The sequence below is a fragment of the Daphnia magna genome, linkage group LG3 (assembly GCF_020631705.1).
Source record: "Daphnia magna isolate NIES linkage group LG3, ASM2063170v1.1, whole genome shotgun sequence".
NCBI classification, from domain to species: Eukaryota; Metazoa; Arthropoda; class Branchiopoda; order Diplostraca; family Daphniidae; genus Daphnia; species Daphnia magna.
The window spans coordinates 6,523,706-6,543,969 of NC_059184.1; the positions used below are offsets into that span (position 1 = coordinate 6,523,706).

The 20,264-nt window shown below is 42.3% G+C and overlaps 1 protein-coding gene and 1 pseudogene across 1 annotated transcript; both read left to right on the plus strand.

Annotated features, from left to right (window-relative positions):
- Positions 1-1,492: 1,492 nt before the first annotated feature.
- Positions 1,493-2,325, plus strand: LOC123470443 (annotated as a pseudogene).
- Positions 2,326-18,293: 15,968 nt separating this feature from the next.
- LOC123470573 lies at positions 18,294-20,035 on the plus strand. Its single transcript, XM_045170967.1, has 3 exons — positions 18,294-19,352; positions 19,419-19,580; positions 19,651-20,035. Exons 1-3 carry the CDS (start codon positions 19,015-19,017, stop codon positions 19,835-19,837), a joined length of 687 nt encoding a protein of 228 aa, XP_045026902.1. The 5' UTR covers positions 18,294-19,014; the 3' UTR covers positions 19,838-20,035.
- The last annotated feature ends 229 nt before the right edge of the window (positions 20,036-20,264 follow it).

Below are 20,264 nucleotides of genomic sequence, written 5' to 3' on the forward strand. Positions count from 1 at the left end.
CCGTGTGAAACATAAACAGTTCAATTCCTTCGAAATGTTGATCGACAAGGCCGAATTGGCCGCAATGGCTATTGAGGAAAACCAAAAGCGCGTACGCATACATGTGGCGTACAGCTCACCTAACATTCCGAGCAACCAAAACGAGTTAGCGTGGGTACTCGAAGCCCTCGAGAAACTAAACAGCAAAATCAAAAGAACCGCGTCCGCACAGACTTCCGAGTTTCAACAGAGCCTCACGGACATGAAGCGACAGTTCACTCCACGACAGCCCGGGTCCAACCGAAAAGCAAGAGACCATAATCTCTCACAACCGGATGCCTTCAGAAGAGCCTCCATGTTTTGTGACTTCCACAACACCTACGGGCTCCACACAGCAGAAAATTGTTTTACGAAGTATCAACAAAGGAACGACACATGCACCACCTGCCGAGAAGTGGTGCATTGCCACAATTACTACCCCACCATAAAAAATCCGAGACCCTTGCCACCCTCTGAAAGTCACCACGAAACGCCCCAAGCACGAGCGGCCATTCTGCGGTTTCAGGAGGAAAATTAAAAGCCACCGAACCGTATGTTGGGCCACTCGATGGATACCCTAAGCCCCAACAGTTGATCCAGTCCGTATTCAAAAGCCCCACCACCCCGAGAATAAGGTTAAAAATAGGGAATTGTTCCTTTAACGCCCTAGTATATAGCGGAGAAGGAAAAAGTCTAAACAGTAAAACGCTTTTCGACAAGCTACGACAACAGGAAAAAAACCAACAAGATTCAAGGGAGGTAGTCGTAGACCTCTTTGATATCAGCAACAGGCCCCTGATCTGCCAGGAAACTGTAGAAGTTAACGTTCTCGTCGAGGACGAGAGGCCCCGTGAACCCTTCCAGCAAGAGTTCATTGTCGTTCTGCCACGTAATCACGTGGCATACTGCCCTAACCGGCCAAACAACCTTCAGCCCGAGGTTCTTGAAGCCTCCTTCCCCGATGTCGCAGAAGATGTCAAGAGCAGCTTGCACAACCTACTCTTGGCAAATCAACACGTCTTCGCTTTCAAAACAAGCAATCTGGGCAACACAGGGTTAGTCAAGCACGTCATCGACACCCAGGGACTGGGCCCAATCTGCTAGAGACCCTATAGGGCATCACCACATCAAAAGAAAGTCTCAAAATAGATCATCGAGGAACTGCTAGTTAATAATATCATCCACCGTTTACTCTCCCCGTGGGCTGCCCCAATCGTACTCGTGAAGAAAAAGACGGGAGATGATCACCTGTTTATTGATTATCGGAAATTAAATGCAGTAACGAAGAAAGATTCCTTCCCATTACCGCGATTTGACGACGTGCTGGACCTGCTGCATGGCCAAAAATGTTTTTCCACTCTGGATTTAGCGTACGGTATACGAGATCCAGCAAAACAGCTGGACTGTATCTATTCAATATAAAATAGCTCCGCCTGCGGAAACGTGAGAAGCTGCCTTCCACCCGGTTTTAGGTATGGACAAGGTCATCATCGCGGTTCGGGAGACTCCTAAGGAAGTTGACGACCCCGATGGGGAGTCTAACCAAACGGACGCAACCGTAGATATGGCACTATCAATGCTAACACGATCCGAAATTGAATACGCCAGCCAAAGCCAATACATTAGGGATTTCGCGATGGACATCTCCAACCACCTGGCTCGAGAGATCCGCAACCTGCAATCCGAAAATCTTAGGGCAGCCAATCACGCGCCACAACGACGGCCCCGTATGACAGATGGCTTGCAGCTTCGCACCTAGACCTTCTACTATGCACAAAACTACTCGCGGTGGGGGCCTCCGTTTCAGTGTTGGAATGTTCCCCACAAAACGTCACCTTCGAAACGGTCTTCACACCGTGTGGGGCCCAACCAAAAGTCGGAAATCAAACCATCGGCTTGGAAGGTTGGGAGTTCACGAAGTATTCCGGACGGGGTTTTTAGCACGCAAACTTCGTCAACTTCAACGGAAAAGCCCACACCTTAAAAAACAATACTTGGGCGCCAGTAAGCCCTAACTTGGCCACCCATGGACGTTGTCTCATCGATGCAGCACCGCTAGAAATTTATAACTTCCTAGGAATGATCCTGCAGTTACACCACACGATAACCTCACACCCCTTAGGCGCCTCCAAAATTATGGCCGATATACTGGCGTACATCCAGATGGGTTCCCTAGTAGCCTTCGTCCGTCACCGGGACCCCAGCACATCCCAGCTCCGTCCTAGCCGTCCTGATCGGATATCCCTTCCGAAATCTTATGGACGTTCCGAGGACGTCCTAATGTCCGCTCTTCAGGAAGTTCAGTGAAGTACATCCAGAAGACGTCCGCAACTGGACGTCCTTGGGATGTTTGAGTCCGAATGTTATTGGTACATGTGATCTGGGACATCCTGGGAACGTCCAGATCAGAACCGACAAGGATGTACGTAATTTTGCATAATGCAAATTCAGTTTAGAGGACCCCATAACCCCTCTCGTTTGTAATAATGGAATAAAATATCAAAATATAATTTTATTGGAAAATTTCAAAAACAATACAACCCCAATTATTAAATTTTATGTTATGCTGCGATGGGTTAATGTATAGTACATATGTATACACCAAAAGAGAAATGTGTGTTAGTTGAAACAACCAAATAACGAATATCGATGCTTACAAAACCATGTAAGGCTGCTCTCGTGACAAAATGACAATGACGTCCATGTCAACCTGAGTTGGGTCTCCAGTGACACGATGTGCATCAACCAGTCCCCAAGATCCGACTATAATCTCTTCAGGACTGATCTTCTTTTTTCCACTTTGCTCGACTAGACTAACTATATACAGTCATGCGTGCAAGTTTCTTTAGCAGGCAAATGGGTCTATATCCTTTCATTTTGTTTGGACGGAAGAGATACTATGGTGCCTACCATACCCTCGTTTTCTTTCCATTCTTCTCTTCCTCTACGTTTCAGTCAATTTTCCTACTTCTAATGTTGCACCTTTTCCGCGGGTTGCAAAGAGAGAGAAATAGGAATAGCATAAAGGGGTACGGTAGGCACCAAACTATCCCCTCCATCAAAAAGAAATAGAAGGATATAGACCCATTTGCCTGCTAAAGAAACTTCCACGTATGACTGTATAGTCAGCATTAATTCAAAAATCAAATGGTAAGTGCACAGCAGCCGAATCTGTGTGTGCACTTTGGACCCTGTTACCAAATAACATTTTAAAATGGTTGGAAAACACAGGTAAAAGTATTAAATACTTAACAACCTGTCAGTTAGGGATTTCATCACCACCATCTTCTGCCGCGAGCTCAACGCTACCCATGCATTCCTTTCGCAAACGCGATTCTAGATTTTCAATATGAACTTTTCTGTATTAACACAATAATAAAATGGTAAGTGCACAGCAGCCGATTCTCTGTGTGTACTTTGGATCTTGTAACAAAATAAAATTTTACAATGGTTGGAAAACATTTGTCAAAGTATTAAATACTTACCAACTTGTCAGTTAGGGATATCCTCACCACCATCTTCTGTCGCGAGATCAACGCTACCTACTTCACCTCGTTGATCAAAGTCGGCGGCGGTTCGCGTAATTGTTTGACGGGAAGTAACAGCTTCTTCTCTACGTGTTTGTTGAAGGCGCACTTGCTCAGGTGCCCGCTTGAGGTAATGTTTTATTTCACGTTCTAGTTCACTTAGTTTGACGCCTGTGCCCACATAACACAAGACAGTCCGTCAGATGTCCGACAGATATCCTCCCGATGTTGAGTACATCTTTTTTGATATCCTCCGGACAGCCCGATATCTGATTTGGATGTCCTATGGATGTAATTTTTTTGGGTTTTGACCGCCCTCTACAGCGCCGTCGGACATTCCAAGGATATCCGAACGGGCTTTCATTTGGCTATAAATATTACATGTATTGGACCTCTAATCTTGAAAATATTATGCTATATCAGGATTCGAACTCGGGTCTCCCGCACCACAGACCAATATTATTCCACTGTGCCAATCTATAGACCCGCATTTTCGAACAATACAATCGAATTGTTGTAAAACACTTGAGCTTTTTCGATAACAAATCACATACAGGATTTTTAAGAAGTTAAGATGATGTCGAACTTAGGTTAAACCAGAAGTGTATCAATTGAAATTAAACAATTAAGGCTAAATATTTTTTGAATTTTAAACTTCAGCATGATTTATTAAGTTTAAAGTAGTTGTTTTTTTATTTGAAATTAAAATCCTATCATAAGTATACCTGCTTTGAATATTATTAGATGCCGAATAACATTTATTTTCTGTAAGTTAATTTCTAATGGCTTGGTTCCCGTAAGCTAAACGGAAAGCCTGTGCAAACAAACTCACGACTTACATATATTAATTAATAAATATTAATTTTTTGTAATAAATTTAAAAATAAACCATCCGGCAAATAGATAATTACTCCTTTATTTTTCAATTTTTCGTATTAAATGCTGGATTTAAAAAAAAAATACGTTCAAGGGAAAAATTTTAACACGGTTAAGTTTTCCCCTTTTGGAAACAAAGAAATTTTGACAATTAATAATGAAAGTTAGTGATCGGCCCCAATTAGTTCTAATCGAGTTAACCGCCCCGCACCGATAAAGTACATTCGGGGTTGAATTGAGGTGCCACTTTTTCAACCGGGGCGGTGCGGATAAAATTTTTAGGTTAACTGGTTGCCCCGAAGCAATAAAAAAAATGCCGTTCTTTCGGTTTCAGAGTAAAAATCGGGGCAAGCGGGTAGAACGAGCTATTATCGCGGTTGTTATCGGATAGATCGGGTGAAACAGTCAATTGATAATGTTTTTTGCATTGATGAATCGATTGATTGCAATCCAATTGATTGCAAACCCCAATTGAATTCGGGGAGAAGAATTTTCCACCCTGAGCCACGCCTCGATGGCCCGAAATGAGAAACCCGATTTTCAAAAAAGCGCCCCGATTGGCTCGAGGCCTATCTTTAAATGAAACAATTGAAAACTTCTTGACTGTTGGAAGGAGGTCCGTAGAATATAATTTTCGCACATTCATTGCACTTCCAAGGTGACTAGCCGACGGACATCCCTGGAACTACCCATTGAGTACATAGATATCTAACGGATGTTCGGCCATATTTCGGACATCAAACGGCAGAAATGTGCTATATGGGTGAACTGCGGAACGCCTTTGATCCCTTCTAAAATACAAAACGAAATTAGAAACTAAACTTCGCAAAAACTATATTAGCAGGATAATACCAAGAACAGCACGGGTGACCGGTGATTTCGCTATTCCTAACTTTTTCACACCGTTGCGTATTTTACCACCCCAATTGCATCCAGACCTCACTTGGAGCGAAAAAACAAGCAACCAAGCTCGCTTAATGGCATTGGCTAAACAAGAACCACCAAGTCCACGGATTAAACCTACCTGAAAAGAAAATCAACAGTCGTATCAATAATACATTTCAGCAAAACTTACCGGTTGCTTATAGTTGTTGTCAGACTGGATCCTTTCCTCGAATGCGCGAATAGATTCAATCTCAGTGAGCGGTAATGCAAGTTGGAGATTACCCCCGTCTTCTTCTGGTAGTATGTTGGTCGTTCTCATTGCGTTCATATTGCCCAATCTAGTCTCAATAGAAACCATTTTCGACAATTTCACGTTTTGTTTCTCGTTGCTTTTGGCAAACTACCGCATTAGGGTAGTCAAAAAATTGAACATTTCAGCAGGATCAGTTGGATCTCGTTCATTTATTCGCGCAGTCAATGGGTTTAAGCGTTGGCTCGCATGTAGATGTTGCGACAATGACGAATGAAGCACAGCAGAAGGGCCAGCACGGTCTAAGGCTTGTTGTGTTGTTTGCTTTTGGACGTCTGCTGATATGGAGGCTGCCAGCTTCTTGGTAACGTATTGCCGTAGGTCGTATGCAATGTTTGCATGGGCGCAATAGTTCTATGCCAGCCATCACCTGCTATCAGTGAAGGAAGTTATCGCCCTTATACAATATTTTTAAACATCATACCTGTGCTTAACTGCTGCTGTGAGGTAGCGGCGTGCAAAGAATATGGTGTCTGCCCACCGGATCTCAGTGGTGTGTGTCGCAAGGACGTTGGCGTATTGTGCGCCCACAACATTTGTGTTTGCTGTAACACTACGCTGACAATCATCTACCATTAAGCAAAGAATCGTTAAAATCGAGTCACAATTTCAAAATATAGCTTACTTATGAACGGCTGTTGCTCCGCAGTTGTCGCGGTATGGATAGAAAATGGCACGATTGTTGTTCCATTACTTGTGTAGTCTGTGGTTACAGTACGCTCAACATTACGCTCAACGCAATATGCTCAACAGTACGCTGGCCGTCATTTATATCATAAAAATTGATTCAAACACATATTACGTTACTTACCCTACGTATTACCTTTCCTGTTTAATGGTGATGGAAATCCTGACGGTAGTGGCACAGGAGGTAAACCCTGGGTACTGCCATAGCTGTGTTCAAAACTGTTGTCGGAATCCTCAGATGTGATACACGGAGTAGGGGAATACCTCATCACTGGTGTTTTTCGGCGGCAGCCCTTGCCAACTCTAGTTTATCTTCAGATGGAGAAGTAATTTCACTTTGTTCGCAAGGACGTTGTAGTATTTCCCTTGCTGCTTGGTACGAATCTAATATAGAAATCAAATTTATCATAAGTTGGTTCAAAATTGTGAAGTTATGCACACTTACCAAATTCTTTACGAATCACACAATTATAAATATCCCATTTGTCTGTTAGTACTTCTTGTCGGATTGCAGAGATGTCTCCGCTTGTATTTGGGTACACACGCTTATTCCCATTTCTCACCCAGAAATGTGGAACAACTGCTACGTAGGGAACGGTGGCTGTTTCCAGGTTCACAATTAAGTACCTTACTGAATCCTATAAAATTTTCAAACACAATTGTTTATAGTATTACTATATGTTTGGCATATTTTATTTGAGACTTACTTTTGGTGGGGACATGTTTAACGTAGAATGTAGCTGTCTGGTGAAACACTAAACAACACAACTTTATGTCTTTTTTCTTTTCAATGCAATTGTGAAAACATTATTTAAACATTACTTACCAAAATTCTATATCCAATAATGTATTTATTACACTTGTAAAACAAACTGAAATTGTGGCATACTTTATTCTTTCAAAGTTTCATTTACGTACGTAATGGGTAGACAGAAAATGAAAAGTTTGCCATATTTCTTAGAAGTTTTCTATTACTTCCTTGCACGACAAGTTAATAAAATAAATTTAAGTATGTCATGAAATGCATTTCGAATTCATGGAACGCGAAATTTTTTTCTCGTTTTTTATGTAAGTTTTTTTTATGATAATCATTAATTTAATAACGTAGTTCATAATTCAAACCTTTTTTTCAAATAGTAAATTGCATTACCGTGTATTTCAGTGAAATAATAAATGTGTATTCACAGAACAATTTTATATTCACTAATTAACCTAAATAATTATAGAGCATGATCAAAGATGCACGCATGCAAAAATAGTTTCATATCGACTTTTAGGAATTCGATTCGAAGCATCTGCTTCTCTAATCAAGGTGAATATTTTTACCTCATATATGTACTGGTATAAACACTCGTAATAACACAAGAGATGGATTCAGGCTAAGAGCAAAACCCTCTTATAGAGAAGAGATGGTGACTTAAGATCTGATCTAATACAAAGAATACCAAACTGACCATCTTCCCTTGTGCAACCATTATAACAGGTTATGGGTCCAGAGTCAAGTCTGTTCATATCAAGATGTTATCAAATCCCTCACAAAGAGAAGGAAGTATCAAGACAGTCAAATTTAACGGCAGGAATTTCGCCATCTGGAAATTCAGTTTGTTCATCCGTTTGAGAGAACATGATCTCGTACCTATAGTTGACGGCACAAGACCGAAACCAGAGGTCAAAGAAGGTAGTGTTGTGACCAACAAAGCCCTAATCGACAAATGGATGAAGGACGATAATTTGGCCATGCACTATTTATTCAACACCTTCCTAGAGGAACAGCAAAACTCTTTGCTCACCTGTGAGACCGCACGATCCATCTGGGTTTCCATCGAAAACCAGTATCAGCAAAATTCTATCAAGAGGGGACAGGCTCTCCATCAGCAATTTCTCAACGTCACTTACGACACTGACCACAGCGTCAGAGCTCATATAGAGAAAATCAAGCTATTGGCCAAGGAACTGACTGACGCTGGCTGCCCCTCTGACGAACAGAGCACAATCAATCGCATCCTCACTACTCTACCCGACCCGTTTCTCGGCTTTTTCACTTCGTGGGAAAGCACAGCCGCATCAGAGAGAAACCTGGCAAACCTCACGACGAGACTTTGCAACGAGGAAGAGAGAAACAAAAGAAGACACAGTAATGCCGCAGTCAGCAAAGACTCAGATAACAAAGCATTTTTCCACCAACCCTCGTCACAACATTCCAATTCAAACATTTCTCGAGTCGATCACGCTCCATTCAATCGAGAATTAGCTCGCTTTAACTCAAGCCCCTATCCACAACGAAGAGGGAGAGGAGGAAGAAGATTCCCTCGTACCAACCGAGGGTACAACAGCCGAGCCACGCGTTTTTGCTCTTCGAATCAAGGAAATAAAAGAAGAGAAGGAAAGTGTTGGTACTGTGATTATCCCGGCCACTGGGAGAAAGAATGTCGCTTCAAGATGAACGATGAAAATACCAAAGCACATGCCACCTCGTTCGAAGAAACGAACGACAAAACCATCCACCTGGATTCCAGTAAACCCAGCGTCGCTTTCATCGCCCATACCACTCAATCATCCCTCCCGAATAACCCAACCTTCAACGTTTATCTTTACCCGGGTGCAACTAAGCACATGTTTCATCAACAATCCATGTTTTCGAACTTGATACCTGTTCCGCCAGGATCAAAGTGGATCCAAGGAATCGGCAACAGCCGAGTGGAGATCCTTGGAATCGGTGACGTCGTGTTCAACGCGTTGGTGAATGGTGTGTCCAAGCCCATCACATTCTCAAATTCCTTTTTCGCCCACAAACTCGGGACCAATCTCATTTCCGTCGGCACTATCACTGCAAGAGGAAGGATGATTAATTTCTTCGGCTCTCGGGTCTACGTCAACTTACACGGAGTCACCGTCTTTACAGGAGAACGCGCTGACGCAACTCTTTATCGTCTCGACAAAAAGTATCCAAAGACGAACAAAGATGATCTACAGTCTCCCCACTCCTTCCGGGCACTCTCTCGCTCAATTCACGACTCAATCGAAGAATGGCATCAGCGCCTTGCACATCTCAACTATCCGATGATAATTAAGATGTCTCAGAGTGGGGCAGTAGACGGCTTTAACCTGCCAGCTAGCATTCAGCCTCCTATCGAAAATTGTCACGATTGCGCAGCATCAAAGGCAAAGCGCACCCCCTTCGGCAACAGCACCTCCATCAGATCTTCCCGCATCCGACAACTAATCTTCTCCGACGTTTGGGGTCCAGCCCAAGTAAAGAGCATAGGAGGAGCCATCTATTGCTGTACCCTCAGAGATGACCACAGCGACTTCCGCGCCGCATACTATATCAAGACAAAGGCTCAGGTCGCGGAATCGGTCAAGAACTTTATCTGCCTCGTCCACACCCAAACAGGACAACTGGTCGCGTGCATCAGGACCGACGGTGGTACCGAATACGAGTCGGACGACTTTGAAGGATGGTTGAGAAGGAAGGGCATCAGACACGAAACCACCGTTCGATATTCTCATCAACAGAACGGCTCAGCTAAAAGAGACAACCGTACCCTCTTCGAAGGAACTCGTACCCTACTGCACTCTAATAAGTCTCTTCCTCTCTCTCTCTGGGCAGAAGCAACAAATCACAAGTTCTACGTACTAAATCGCTTTACCTCCACTACATGTCCTACAACGACTCCGCACGAAGCTTGGTATAAAAGTAAATCAAATCGGTCGACGCTCAGAACTTTCGGAAAAGAATTCTACGCTTTGATTCCCAAACAAATTCGAGAAGGGAAACTAGAGAGCGTTGGCAAACTGGTCTATTTCGTTGGTAATTCAGACACTCAAAAAGGAGAGAGATTCTACGATCCATCTACTGGAAAAGTTAACACGAGCTGCGATGCATCGCCAGCTCATCACGTCTACACCGCTCGTCTTCCTTCCATCAACCTGCAGAACGACACGGAAATATTTCAATCAAGAGATAAACAAACGAACGAGATCACAATCAAGATCAAGAGTCACTCGAGAATCAACAAGATAACACGGAAAATACCCATCTGCTCGTATTTCCTTCGAACGGACAAGAAGATCCCGTCTCGTCGGCACCACCAGCAAAAACCAGAAGACTGGCACGCACACGCACCTCAACGGAAGAAGAAAAACTCGCAGACGCATCGCCCATCCCAGATCCTCACCGCTCTGCGCTAACAAAGACGCCGAAAGTGATCAAGAGCATGAACGCTACCAACATCAATCTCCCATCTAGAACCGCAACACCTTCAACCCGTCCGACGGAGGAGGAAGTGCCCGACCAGTACCAAGACGCTATCTCCTGCAGAGAAGCGCCAGAATGGATTGCAGCCACAAAGCGAGAATTTGACTCTCTAATGAAAACAAAAATCTACACGGTCGTCGATCGACCAAAGGACCACTCTGTGATCAAAACCAGATGGACGTTCAAGATCAAGCCGGGATTTAAAGGCAACCAGAAAATCTACAAAGCACGTTTCGTCGCCAAGGGTTACACCCAGGAACCAGACGTCGATTACAAGTCATCCGAAACGTACGCCCCAACACGAAATTCGACTCTCTTCGAGTTCTACTCTCCATAGCAGCAGTCCACGACCTCGAACTCTTCCAACTCGATGTGAAGACCGCTTTTCTCTGCGGAAGTCTGAACGAGGAGCTGTACATCGAGTGACCCGAAGGTTTCGTGACGCCAGGACAAGAAGGAAAGGTCGGCAGCCTCGGTCATCCCATCTACGGATTAATCCAGTCCGCATACAACTTCAACGAGACGTTCGACGGCTACATTGTCAAGTACGATCTTATTCGATCCAACTCCGACCCCTGCCTTTACTACCACCACGACCAAAACGTCGATGACATCACCCTATTCGGGATTTGGGTCGACGATGGAGTACTGGCAACAAAGACGAAAGAGAAAGCCAAGTCAATCATCGAGCACCTGGAGCAATTTCTCGAGATGACCTTGAGACCAGCAGACATTTTTATTTGCCTCGAGATCACAAGGAACCGCGAGGAGAGAAAACGCTACATCACTCAAGGTATCTACATTTAATCACTTCTGGAGAAATTCCGAATGACAGACTGTCATCCCAGCAATGTGCCAGCCGACCCATGCTACCGTCTCAGCGTCAGAGACTGTCCAAAGAACAGTGGCAAACTTCCACTTACTACAACACCTTACCGCTCAGCGGTAGGCGGCCTCATGTATATAGCAATGATGACGCACCCAGACATTCTATTCGCCGTGAACGCCGTATAACGCTATAGTCAAGATCCAGGATTACCTCACTGGGCAGCCGTAAAGCAAATTCTCTCCTACCTGGCCAGCACCCCGAATGACGGCCTTCTCGGAGGAACTGAACTCACGAACCACCTAATCTGATACTCTGACTCAGATATCGCTGGATGCGAAGACACACACGTCACACACGGCACAACGTCGTGTACTCCTTTAATCTATAGTAACAAGACGTGCCAAATAGTGCGCCAAACAATCTGCCTCAGGTTCGTACCATACCCCCTATCCTGTACCACCTACCCAAACCCCCCAAACCGACCACGCCAAAAACCATACCATGAATCCAATCAACCCAGTGCGTAAATAAGAAATATTGTCGCGGTTATTGAGGCCCCATGGACTAGTTGTCACGTCCGGCGCTCCTGTATCGGCTATTGACCGCAACTCTACGTGAGATGTCCGGCAGTCTTGTCAGCAGATATTTCTCCCGGTAGCTGCTGTCTACGTTGGTGCATAAATACTTGTGTGTGTCCCTTGCTGCGCCCCAGTCTAGTTGTAACTGTTTGTTTGTACTGTGTGTGTGTGAGCGCATCGACAGTGAATACAATCTATCTTAATCGCTACTTGAGTCTCAGCATTATTCCTCCGTGCTACAATATCAAGTGCCATCGACGATACTACATTAATGGATTATGAAAAACCATCCGCGTAAGGCAAGATTAACAAGGACCAACACAGCCTACGACACGGACACCCCCGATATTTAAACCTCTTCAACCAACCATGCAGGGGTGCACCGATCGTCATCCAAATCATCAGCAAGCCAAAATCATTTTTACTACTTGGCATCACCAAAAAATTGGCCTTCATGAACGCCCTAACAGACACTATCGGACAAGTCAAGGCTGGAACCAAGTGGACACATCAAGGATACCTTAATGTATACCCAACATCATCACCGCCAAAGAGGAAAATCCTGGAACTGAATGTACTGAAAGAATTCCAAATCAAATGCAATCTCACCTTGTCTGAAGCCGCGCTCAGAGGAGTGATCCGAAACATCCCCAACCAAGACTCAGAAGAAGACCTCTTAAACCTACTGGCTGACCAAGAAGCTACTAAGGTAGGGGAGACTGGAGTAAGCCGGGACGGTTTTCGTTTTCCCCCTATATCTCCCAAACTAATCATTAAATTAATTTATTATTTTGTTTTTATGTATTCCATACGGTAATGTACCCCCCATATTTTTTATATAATTTAATAATAAACCATTTTCCCATATAAGACCTTTAAAGTTTTCTTAGATTTGTGGGAGGAGCCTACTTTGAGGGGTAAGTGAGGACACTAGGGTGGGGGGTGAGGGACGTCCTCCGTTTTCGCCTTAAAATTCATTTTAAAAAATTTGTAAAAATTTCAATAGCGTCCCACTGTATAGACTCTATAAGTTAATAAATGTTTCAATTTGATTATTGTGTTAATAAAAATTTTTTTTTATATGATAAAAAACCCTTATTACAAGATAGGTGGGGGTTGGGCTTATTGTAATCGATTAATATGCCAAATAATCGATTGCTTGTGATCATTGTAAGGAACAGTAATGGCGTCATGAGCTCGGTGATGGCACGTAGACTTTAGACCCCTTCGACATAAGACCCCAGGGGGGGTCGACCGTAGACCCCTACGTTACGACGCAAGACCCCCGACATTAAAAAAAATATTTTTAATTGTTAATTAATGGACAACGCTAAACCCCTAGCCCCCGACGCAAGGCCCCTGTGTTTTTTTTTTATTTAATGTAACCCCGACTTAAGACCCCGTGCCTTAAAATGTCTAAATATATATCCGACTTTAAGTCCCTGTCCCCCGACACAATGTCCCTGTGTTTTTCGCCATTAAATGTTATCCCGACTCAAGACCCCGTTTTCCAAAACGTGCCAACAATTCCTAACTTTTAACCCCAGACACAAGTCCCCGTAATTTCTGTATTGTCCCCGTGTTTGTTGAATTGCAATTGGTATATTTCTTATCTTGAAATTCATGTTTAGAACATTCTCGCAATTTTTATTATATTTTCATTTTATAGGAATACTGAAATTGTACGAGTCTACATTACTAGGATCGGACTTAAAAATAATTAACAATTGCCCCTCCCCCCATATGACATATGAAATTGTAACCGCGGCCTATTTTAAATCATTATGATTAATTTGATTTAAACTTACTTATATTATTATTATTATTATATTATTATTATAATTAGGGGGCAATTGTTAATTATTTTTGGGGGCATTAGTTCGGGGGGCATTAGTTAAGGGGGCATTAGTTAAGGGGGCATTAGTTAAGGGGACAATAATTTTAAGGGGCAACAGTCTGGGGGGCAACTGTAGTAAACGCGAGGGGGCATTAGTTGAAGGGGGCAAAAGTCCACATGCCGATACAGGCTGTCATTTAACTGACAGAACCCGTAACTCGAGCTCTATTCGTTTTAGAAGTTCTTCTCTCGACTCCCGAACGAGTTCTTTTCAGGTTCTGCCTAAGTTCAGTAATCGAGGTCGACCGCGTCGCATTCTGGTTGCGGCTGCTGCTGCTCTTGGTGTTGTCGAGCCCGTAATTGTTGCCCCTGCTGTTGTTGAGCCTGTAATTGCGGCCCCTCCTGTTGTTGCTGCTGACCATCACGATCCTCAGCCAGCGCACATTTGTGATATTTGCACCATCAATCCAAAGAATAAAATTTTTATTCCTTGTGGGCACACGGTCTGCCACCAATGTGCCGAGCAACTTGAGAGAGTAGCCCGCAATCTCTGCTTTTATTGCCGTACTCCAGTCGCTCAAATTTTTAATTATTTTCCCTGAATAACTTTTATTTATTTATCAGTATGATCTGTTTTCTTTCCTCATCTGACCCATAAAATTAAATTCGAATAAAACAAACTCAGTTATCCGTAATCCGTTCTCTGTTCAATAACTTTTGCTAAAAATGCCTGGATGTATTAATGATTGTTTTGAGATCCTTTTAAAGGATATTTTAAAGCTGAAGTGTGCAATCTGTTCTCGAGTACGTAATCCCTACAAATGATGCCGCTTTGTTTAAGTGTGGCAGCAAAGATGGTTTTGAAAAAAAAAAAATTTTTTAGGTTAATTTTTAATTTCGGGGGTTTTAAAGCGGGGCTTCAAGTAGATGTAACTATAACATGATTAAGCAAAGGGTTTTCGGTCGGGAAAATATTTCGTTTGCAAAAATTACGGGGGCTTGTGTCTGGGGTTTAAAGTTAGGAATTGTTGGCACATTTTGGAAAATGGGGTCTTGAGTCGGGATAATATTGAATGGCAAAAAATACAGGGACATTGTGTCGGGGGACAGGGACTTAAAGTCGGTAATATATGAAGACATTTTAAGGCACGGGGTTTTAAGTCGGGGTTACATTAAATGAAAAAAAGACACAGGGGCCTTGCGTCGGGGGCTAGGGGTTTTGCGTTGTCTATTAATTAACGAATAAAAATATTTTTTTAAATTATGGGGGTCTTGCGTCGCAACGTGGGGGTCTAAAGTCGACCCCTCCTGGGGTCTTATGTCGAAGGGGTCTAAAGTCTCGCTCCCTCGGTGATGATTGATGGGCTTGAAGGCCAAACCCGCCCACTAATGTCCCATTTTAGTCAAAAACAGCTGTCCCGATTTCCCGATAAAGACTATTTTTTTAAAACGTTAATATTATCTACAGTAATTGATCGAAAATTATAATTTTTGTTTTTAACAATAAAAAAATGATTAAGCTTCATTTCCATATTAAATTTACATGCCTTTTGCGATTATTTTTTCTAGAAACATTAAATGGCGGAGACAAAATTAACTAAAAAAAACCAGTTTTTTTAGTTTTGTTAATAACTGATACAGTTATTGACAAAACTCAACCAAATTTCATGCCAAAGTAGATTGTATGTATCTAAATAACATACTAAAAAATTTTATAATTTTATCAAAATCTACTATTTTTCCCCCTACTGTCCCTCTTGACCCGGTGTCCCGGCATATTCCAGTCTCCCCTACAACGGTTCACAACCCTAGCAACAGATGGCGGAAGAATCCCACGGAAAACAGTCACGCTCTTTTTCAATACTACGCAACTACCCAGAGAACTAATCTCTGGGTACGCAGCTGGAACTCTTGAATGCCCGAAATACAGCAACAGACAACAAATAATCAAATTCGCATATGAACACAGAATCCCAATCGCAGAAGCGAGCAAACTACTAAGCAACCCTGAACCAACGAGACCACCCCAACTACCCAAAAAACACCCCACCTCAAACCCGGGTCAAGAAATAGATGACCTAAGGAAGGAAGTAGCAAAACTGAGAACACAAATTGAAGCCATCACAGTACTCCAACCCCAAACTACCACTAGACTCAAAACCCTGGAATCCACCGTCTAGGATATGCAACAGGAAATAGCCCCCCTTGTAGAACTACCGCAAGCAATCGAAAAGATAGAGAAGGACATGGCCACAGGATTCGAATCAAATAACGAACAACTAGCCACAATTACAGCCCTACTACAAGCCGCCCGCCCTCTCGCCAAACCCCCGTACAAACCAACCACCAACACCATTGAAAAGGCCCAAAAATGATGAAACCACTGAAAATCATCCAATGGAACTCCCGCAGTCTCTACAAAAGTAAACTCCATGAGTTTAAGCATGGTCTAACATTGAAGGTCCCCGAACTGCCGTCTGCTAGGTGTTTCGTCTGCTATTTTCGCGGACAAATTTTAGGGCACTCGCTAGGGGCGCTGACTACCCGGATCAGTCATAACATTCCGTCCAAAACGTTGTCAACAATGGGGAAAGTAGTCGCTTATGACTGTTTTCCGTGGTGTTTTCTTCTGGATTAAAAATACAAAAAATTACTACAAAAAAAGGAAGCCTAAATCAATTCCTCTTTGTATTACACACCTTAATATACATTAATACACATTAATTGACCATCTTAGACAGTTTGAGCAGTTTATGCTGCTCTTCTTTTAATTTCTGGCTAACCTCATTTTTTAAACGTTTCGCTTCCATATGATATCGAATTTCTATATATTCAAACATTAAAAAAGGGACCATTTCCATTCGATGTTCGTCGCAACAAATTTTTGGCAAAACAAGGCCGTCGCATGCAACATCATGGATGACTTAGTGGAACGAATCTCTCATGAAAGCTTTTTCAGAAAAAACTAATTTTGAACAATTTTTTCAACTTTGGCATATGTAAAAGAAGGCTTTCTGTGTTTTGCCTCTCTTGGCATGTTTTTTACATTTGCGAAAGTTGAGAAAATTGTTCAAAATCATTTTTTTTCTGAGATCAAGGATGGCGGTAAGTCGATTATCGCAAACATACTTGATGATCTTAGTTCAAATGTTGTGTTAGACTATATGCATCTAGTGTCTATCGGAGTCCGAAAAAGGGATTTAAAGACGTGGTTATCGGGAAAGTCTGATAAACTTAAGTTTTCTGATAAAACTATAGAGAGTATATCTACCAGAGTTGCCACGATCGATTGCTGATCGAGATCGATTGCGATCGATCGATCCGTTTTTGCTGATCGTGAACGATAGATCATCAACGCCCAAGATCGAGATCGAGATCGAAAATGAATTGATCAATTTCGATCAGCGTTCACAGCGCCATCTAGGAGTCAGTAATACAACTTCTTCCATTTATCTAGGAAGAAGCCATGCCGCCTCTCAGTCAGTCACAAGTCGTCTGTTACAGTCAGGAACAGTTCACGAATTTCACCCTTTCAGGCTTTTCTTTCCTTTGGTTAATTTACTTGTTTCTTTGATTATGGCTGAGGCCGAAGCCGAAGCCATACCGTCATCGAGTAAAGATGTCGATGTCGAAGTGTAAGTAAATCACTTTTAATTTTGGTGAAATAGTTAACATTCAACAAAATTTTTTTGTAGTGTCCATGTGGAATCAAGTCAAACTCCCAGTTCTGGAAATAAGAGTCAAGCTCGAGCTAAAGCATCACCATATGTTGTATTTGTGCCCTCAAAATTTTTTGAAAAAATAACTTCAAATGAAAAAAGCACAGTATACAAATGTTTACTCGGATGTCCCTCAACAAGAACCACTACAGTCTTCCACTCTTCATTGATGAATGCACGAAGACATATCACTGTAAGTGTGCACTCACAGCATTATTATTTTACCAAAGAAACTAGTTAGTAACTAACATTTCATTTCTTAGACTTATCATCGTGCCAGGTTAAGTGACTTCAATGCACCCTTTGCAGCTGGTAAAAGTGCAGCCAACGATAAAACATCTCCATGTCAAAGTATGGATAAACACCTGGTTAATCTAAAGGAGTCCACGACAAATAAACAGGTCCTAACACAAGCAGATCTTGACACCAAAATAATGGTATTGGTTTATATTACATCATTATAATTTGTGAAGTCTTATGCTAACATTGTGCTTTAATTTTACAGAAATTCATTATAAAAGACTCGCTTTCTATAAGGGAAGTGGAGAGAGAAGGCTTTCGGGATCTAATGGGCAGCCTTGTAGGCAAATTAGTTGTCAAGAAGAGGACATATTTCACTGAGCGTCTACAGACCGAATATTCAAATACGAAGACAAATTTAATTCTTGCCCTAGAATCAGCTCTTCATGTTTCAACGACGGCCGATTTGTGGTCAGGCCGTAGAAGAAGTTTCTTGGGGATGACGGTGCATTGGCTTGGGTCTGACTTGTCAAGATGCAGTGCCTGTTTGGCTGTACGCCGTGTGATTGGGTCTCACACCTTTGATGTCATAGCAAAATTAATTGACAGCATTCATAAAGAATTTGGCATTTCTTCTAAAGTCAATTGCAAAATTACCGACAATGGCAGTAACTTCTTGAAAGCTTTTAACGTCTTTGTACCCAACACAGCAACATCAGAACCAGAAGATGAAGATGAAGAAGATCTTGAAGACGACGACGATTTTGATTTTATAGACATTGGAGAGATTTTTGATCGTCATTCACAGGAGTGTGCAGATAAGGAAGCCACCACTTCAGAAGAATCTGACGACGACAACATCAATGTGGCTGTTACCGAAAAAGAACGAATCAAACTCCCGCGACACATGAGATGCTCCTGTCACCTTGAACTTAATCGCGACTACTGACGTTAGCAATATCTCCAACGCTGCTTTCAAAAAGTTAAAGAGGCGCATTGAAGCGAAACTTCAAGCAATATGTAACAAGCAAGCACGCAGCTCTTTGGCGTCGGATTACATCAAGAGTAAACTCGGTGTCCTTTTCGTCCTCTACAATGTCACTAGGTGGAACTCGTTCTTCGACAAAGTTGAGTGCGTAACAAAGCTGATAGGGTCGAAAAATGAGGAGCTTGCAGAAGTTTTCCATCACTTTAACATTGCGCCTTTAACTAAAACTGAAGAAGAATTTCTGATTGAGTACGTTAGGATTATGGAGCCTTTCACACAGGCGCTAGATGTTCTCCAAAACGAGGGAAAAATGTCGATTGGCTGTGTATTTCCTACAATAAGATTGCTTCAAGAGACTATGACGGAATTTTCGAAGGACATTTCAATCGTTCACTGCCAACCACTGGTTTCTGCCGTTTTGCTTGGACTGGAAAAGAGATTTGGACTAATGTTTCACAACAATCACCTTCGACTGGCATCGATTTCAGACCCAAATTTTAAAACAATTTGGGCCGACGAAGAAGAAAAAGCGCAGCTGATCACTCTACTAAAATCTGTGGTACGACGACACCAGAGCACTGACAGCACGCCTGACCAAGGGTATTTCTTTTTTTGTGATTATTTGTTTAGAATAATTGTTAATGGTTTTATTCTTCATTTTTTAAGGAATGCAAACATCCCTTCGCCAGCAAAAAAAACCCGCTTTCTTGACGGATTCAAAAAGAAAAGGACATCGATTGAATCCGATGAAGTTGACAGCTACCTAAGTGAGGGGACAGGAGAATTAAGCTCGTTAGATCGATTCCCAACCATCAAGAAAATTTTCCTGTAACTATTTTTTCTATCCTATCCCATATGACGTTACACATATTTCACTAAATTTACTTTCTATCGCTAGGGAATATAACAGTGCCTTAGCTTCGTCGGCCGCCTGTGAGCGGGTTTTCAGTTGTGCAGGATTAATTTTCACGGCGAAACGGACTAATTTGACAGATGGGAACTTCGAAGCCTTAGTTTTTCTAAAATTAAATGGTGATTGCTGCCGCTTATGGGCAAATAATCCTTCTAAAACTTCCAAGAAGTAATTTTTTGTATTTGGTTGCTTACATTCTTATTGTAACATTCATCAAAATACATTGCTGAATTGTTGAGGAGAGAAAAAAGCAAGCTTAGATTTTTAATTATTTTTTGATCGAAAAACTGATCGATTGAACGATCGATCGATCAATTTCATTTGGTGATCGATTGAACGATCGATCGATCAATTTTTGAGGCTGATCGTGATCGTGATCATCGATCACATTTTGCTGATCGAACGGCAACTCTGATATCTACTTATTTAGTTGCAATTGGGGAATACATATCAAACGTTTTTCCAAGAACACCCAGGCACCTTCATGAGTTGCCACGTTGGAAAGCAACAGAGTTGCGACTAGATTTGCTTTACATTTGCCCTATTGCCCATAAACCATTTTTAAGTTCCGCTAGATATAATCACATGATGTTACTCCA

Bases quoted from the DNA above. Each gene is read 5' to 3' on its own strand.
- LOC123470573 (XM_045170967.1), top strand. From the start codon at position 19,015: ATGGAGCCTTTCACACAGGCGCTAGATGTTCTCCAAAACGAGGGAAAA. The intron at 19,353-19,418 runs GTATTTCTTTTT...TCATTTTTTAAG, and splicing joins GACAGCACGCCTGACCAAGG to GAATGCAAACATCCCTTCGC. The intron at 19,581-19,650 runs GTAACTATTTTT...TTCTATCGCTAG, and splicing joins ACCATCAAGAAAATTTTCCT to GGAATATAACAGTGCCTTAG.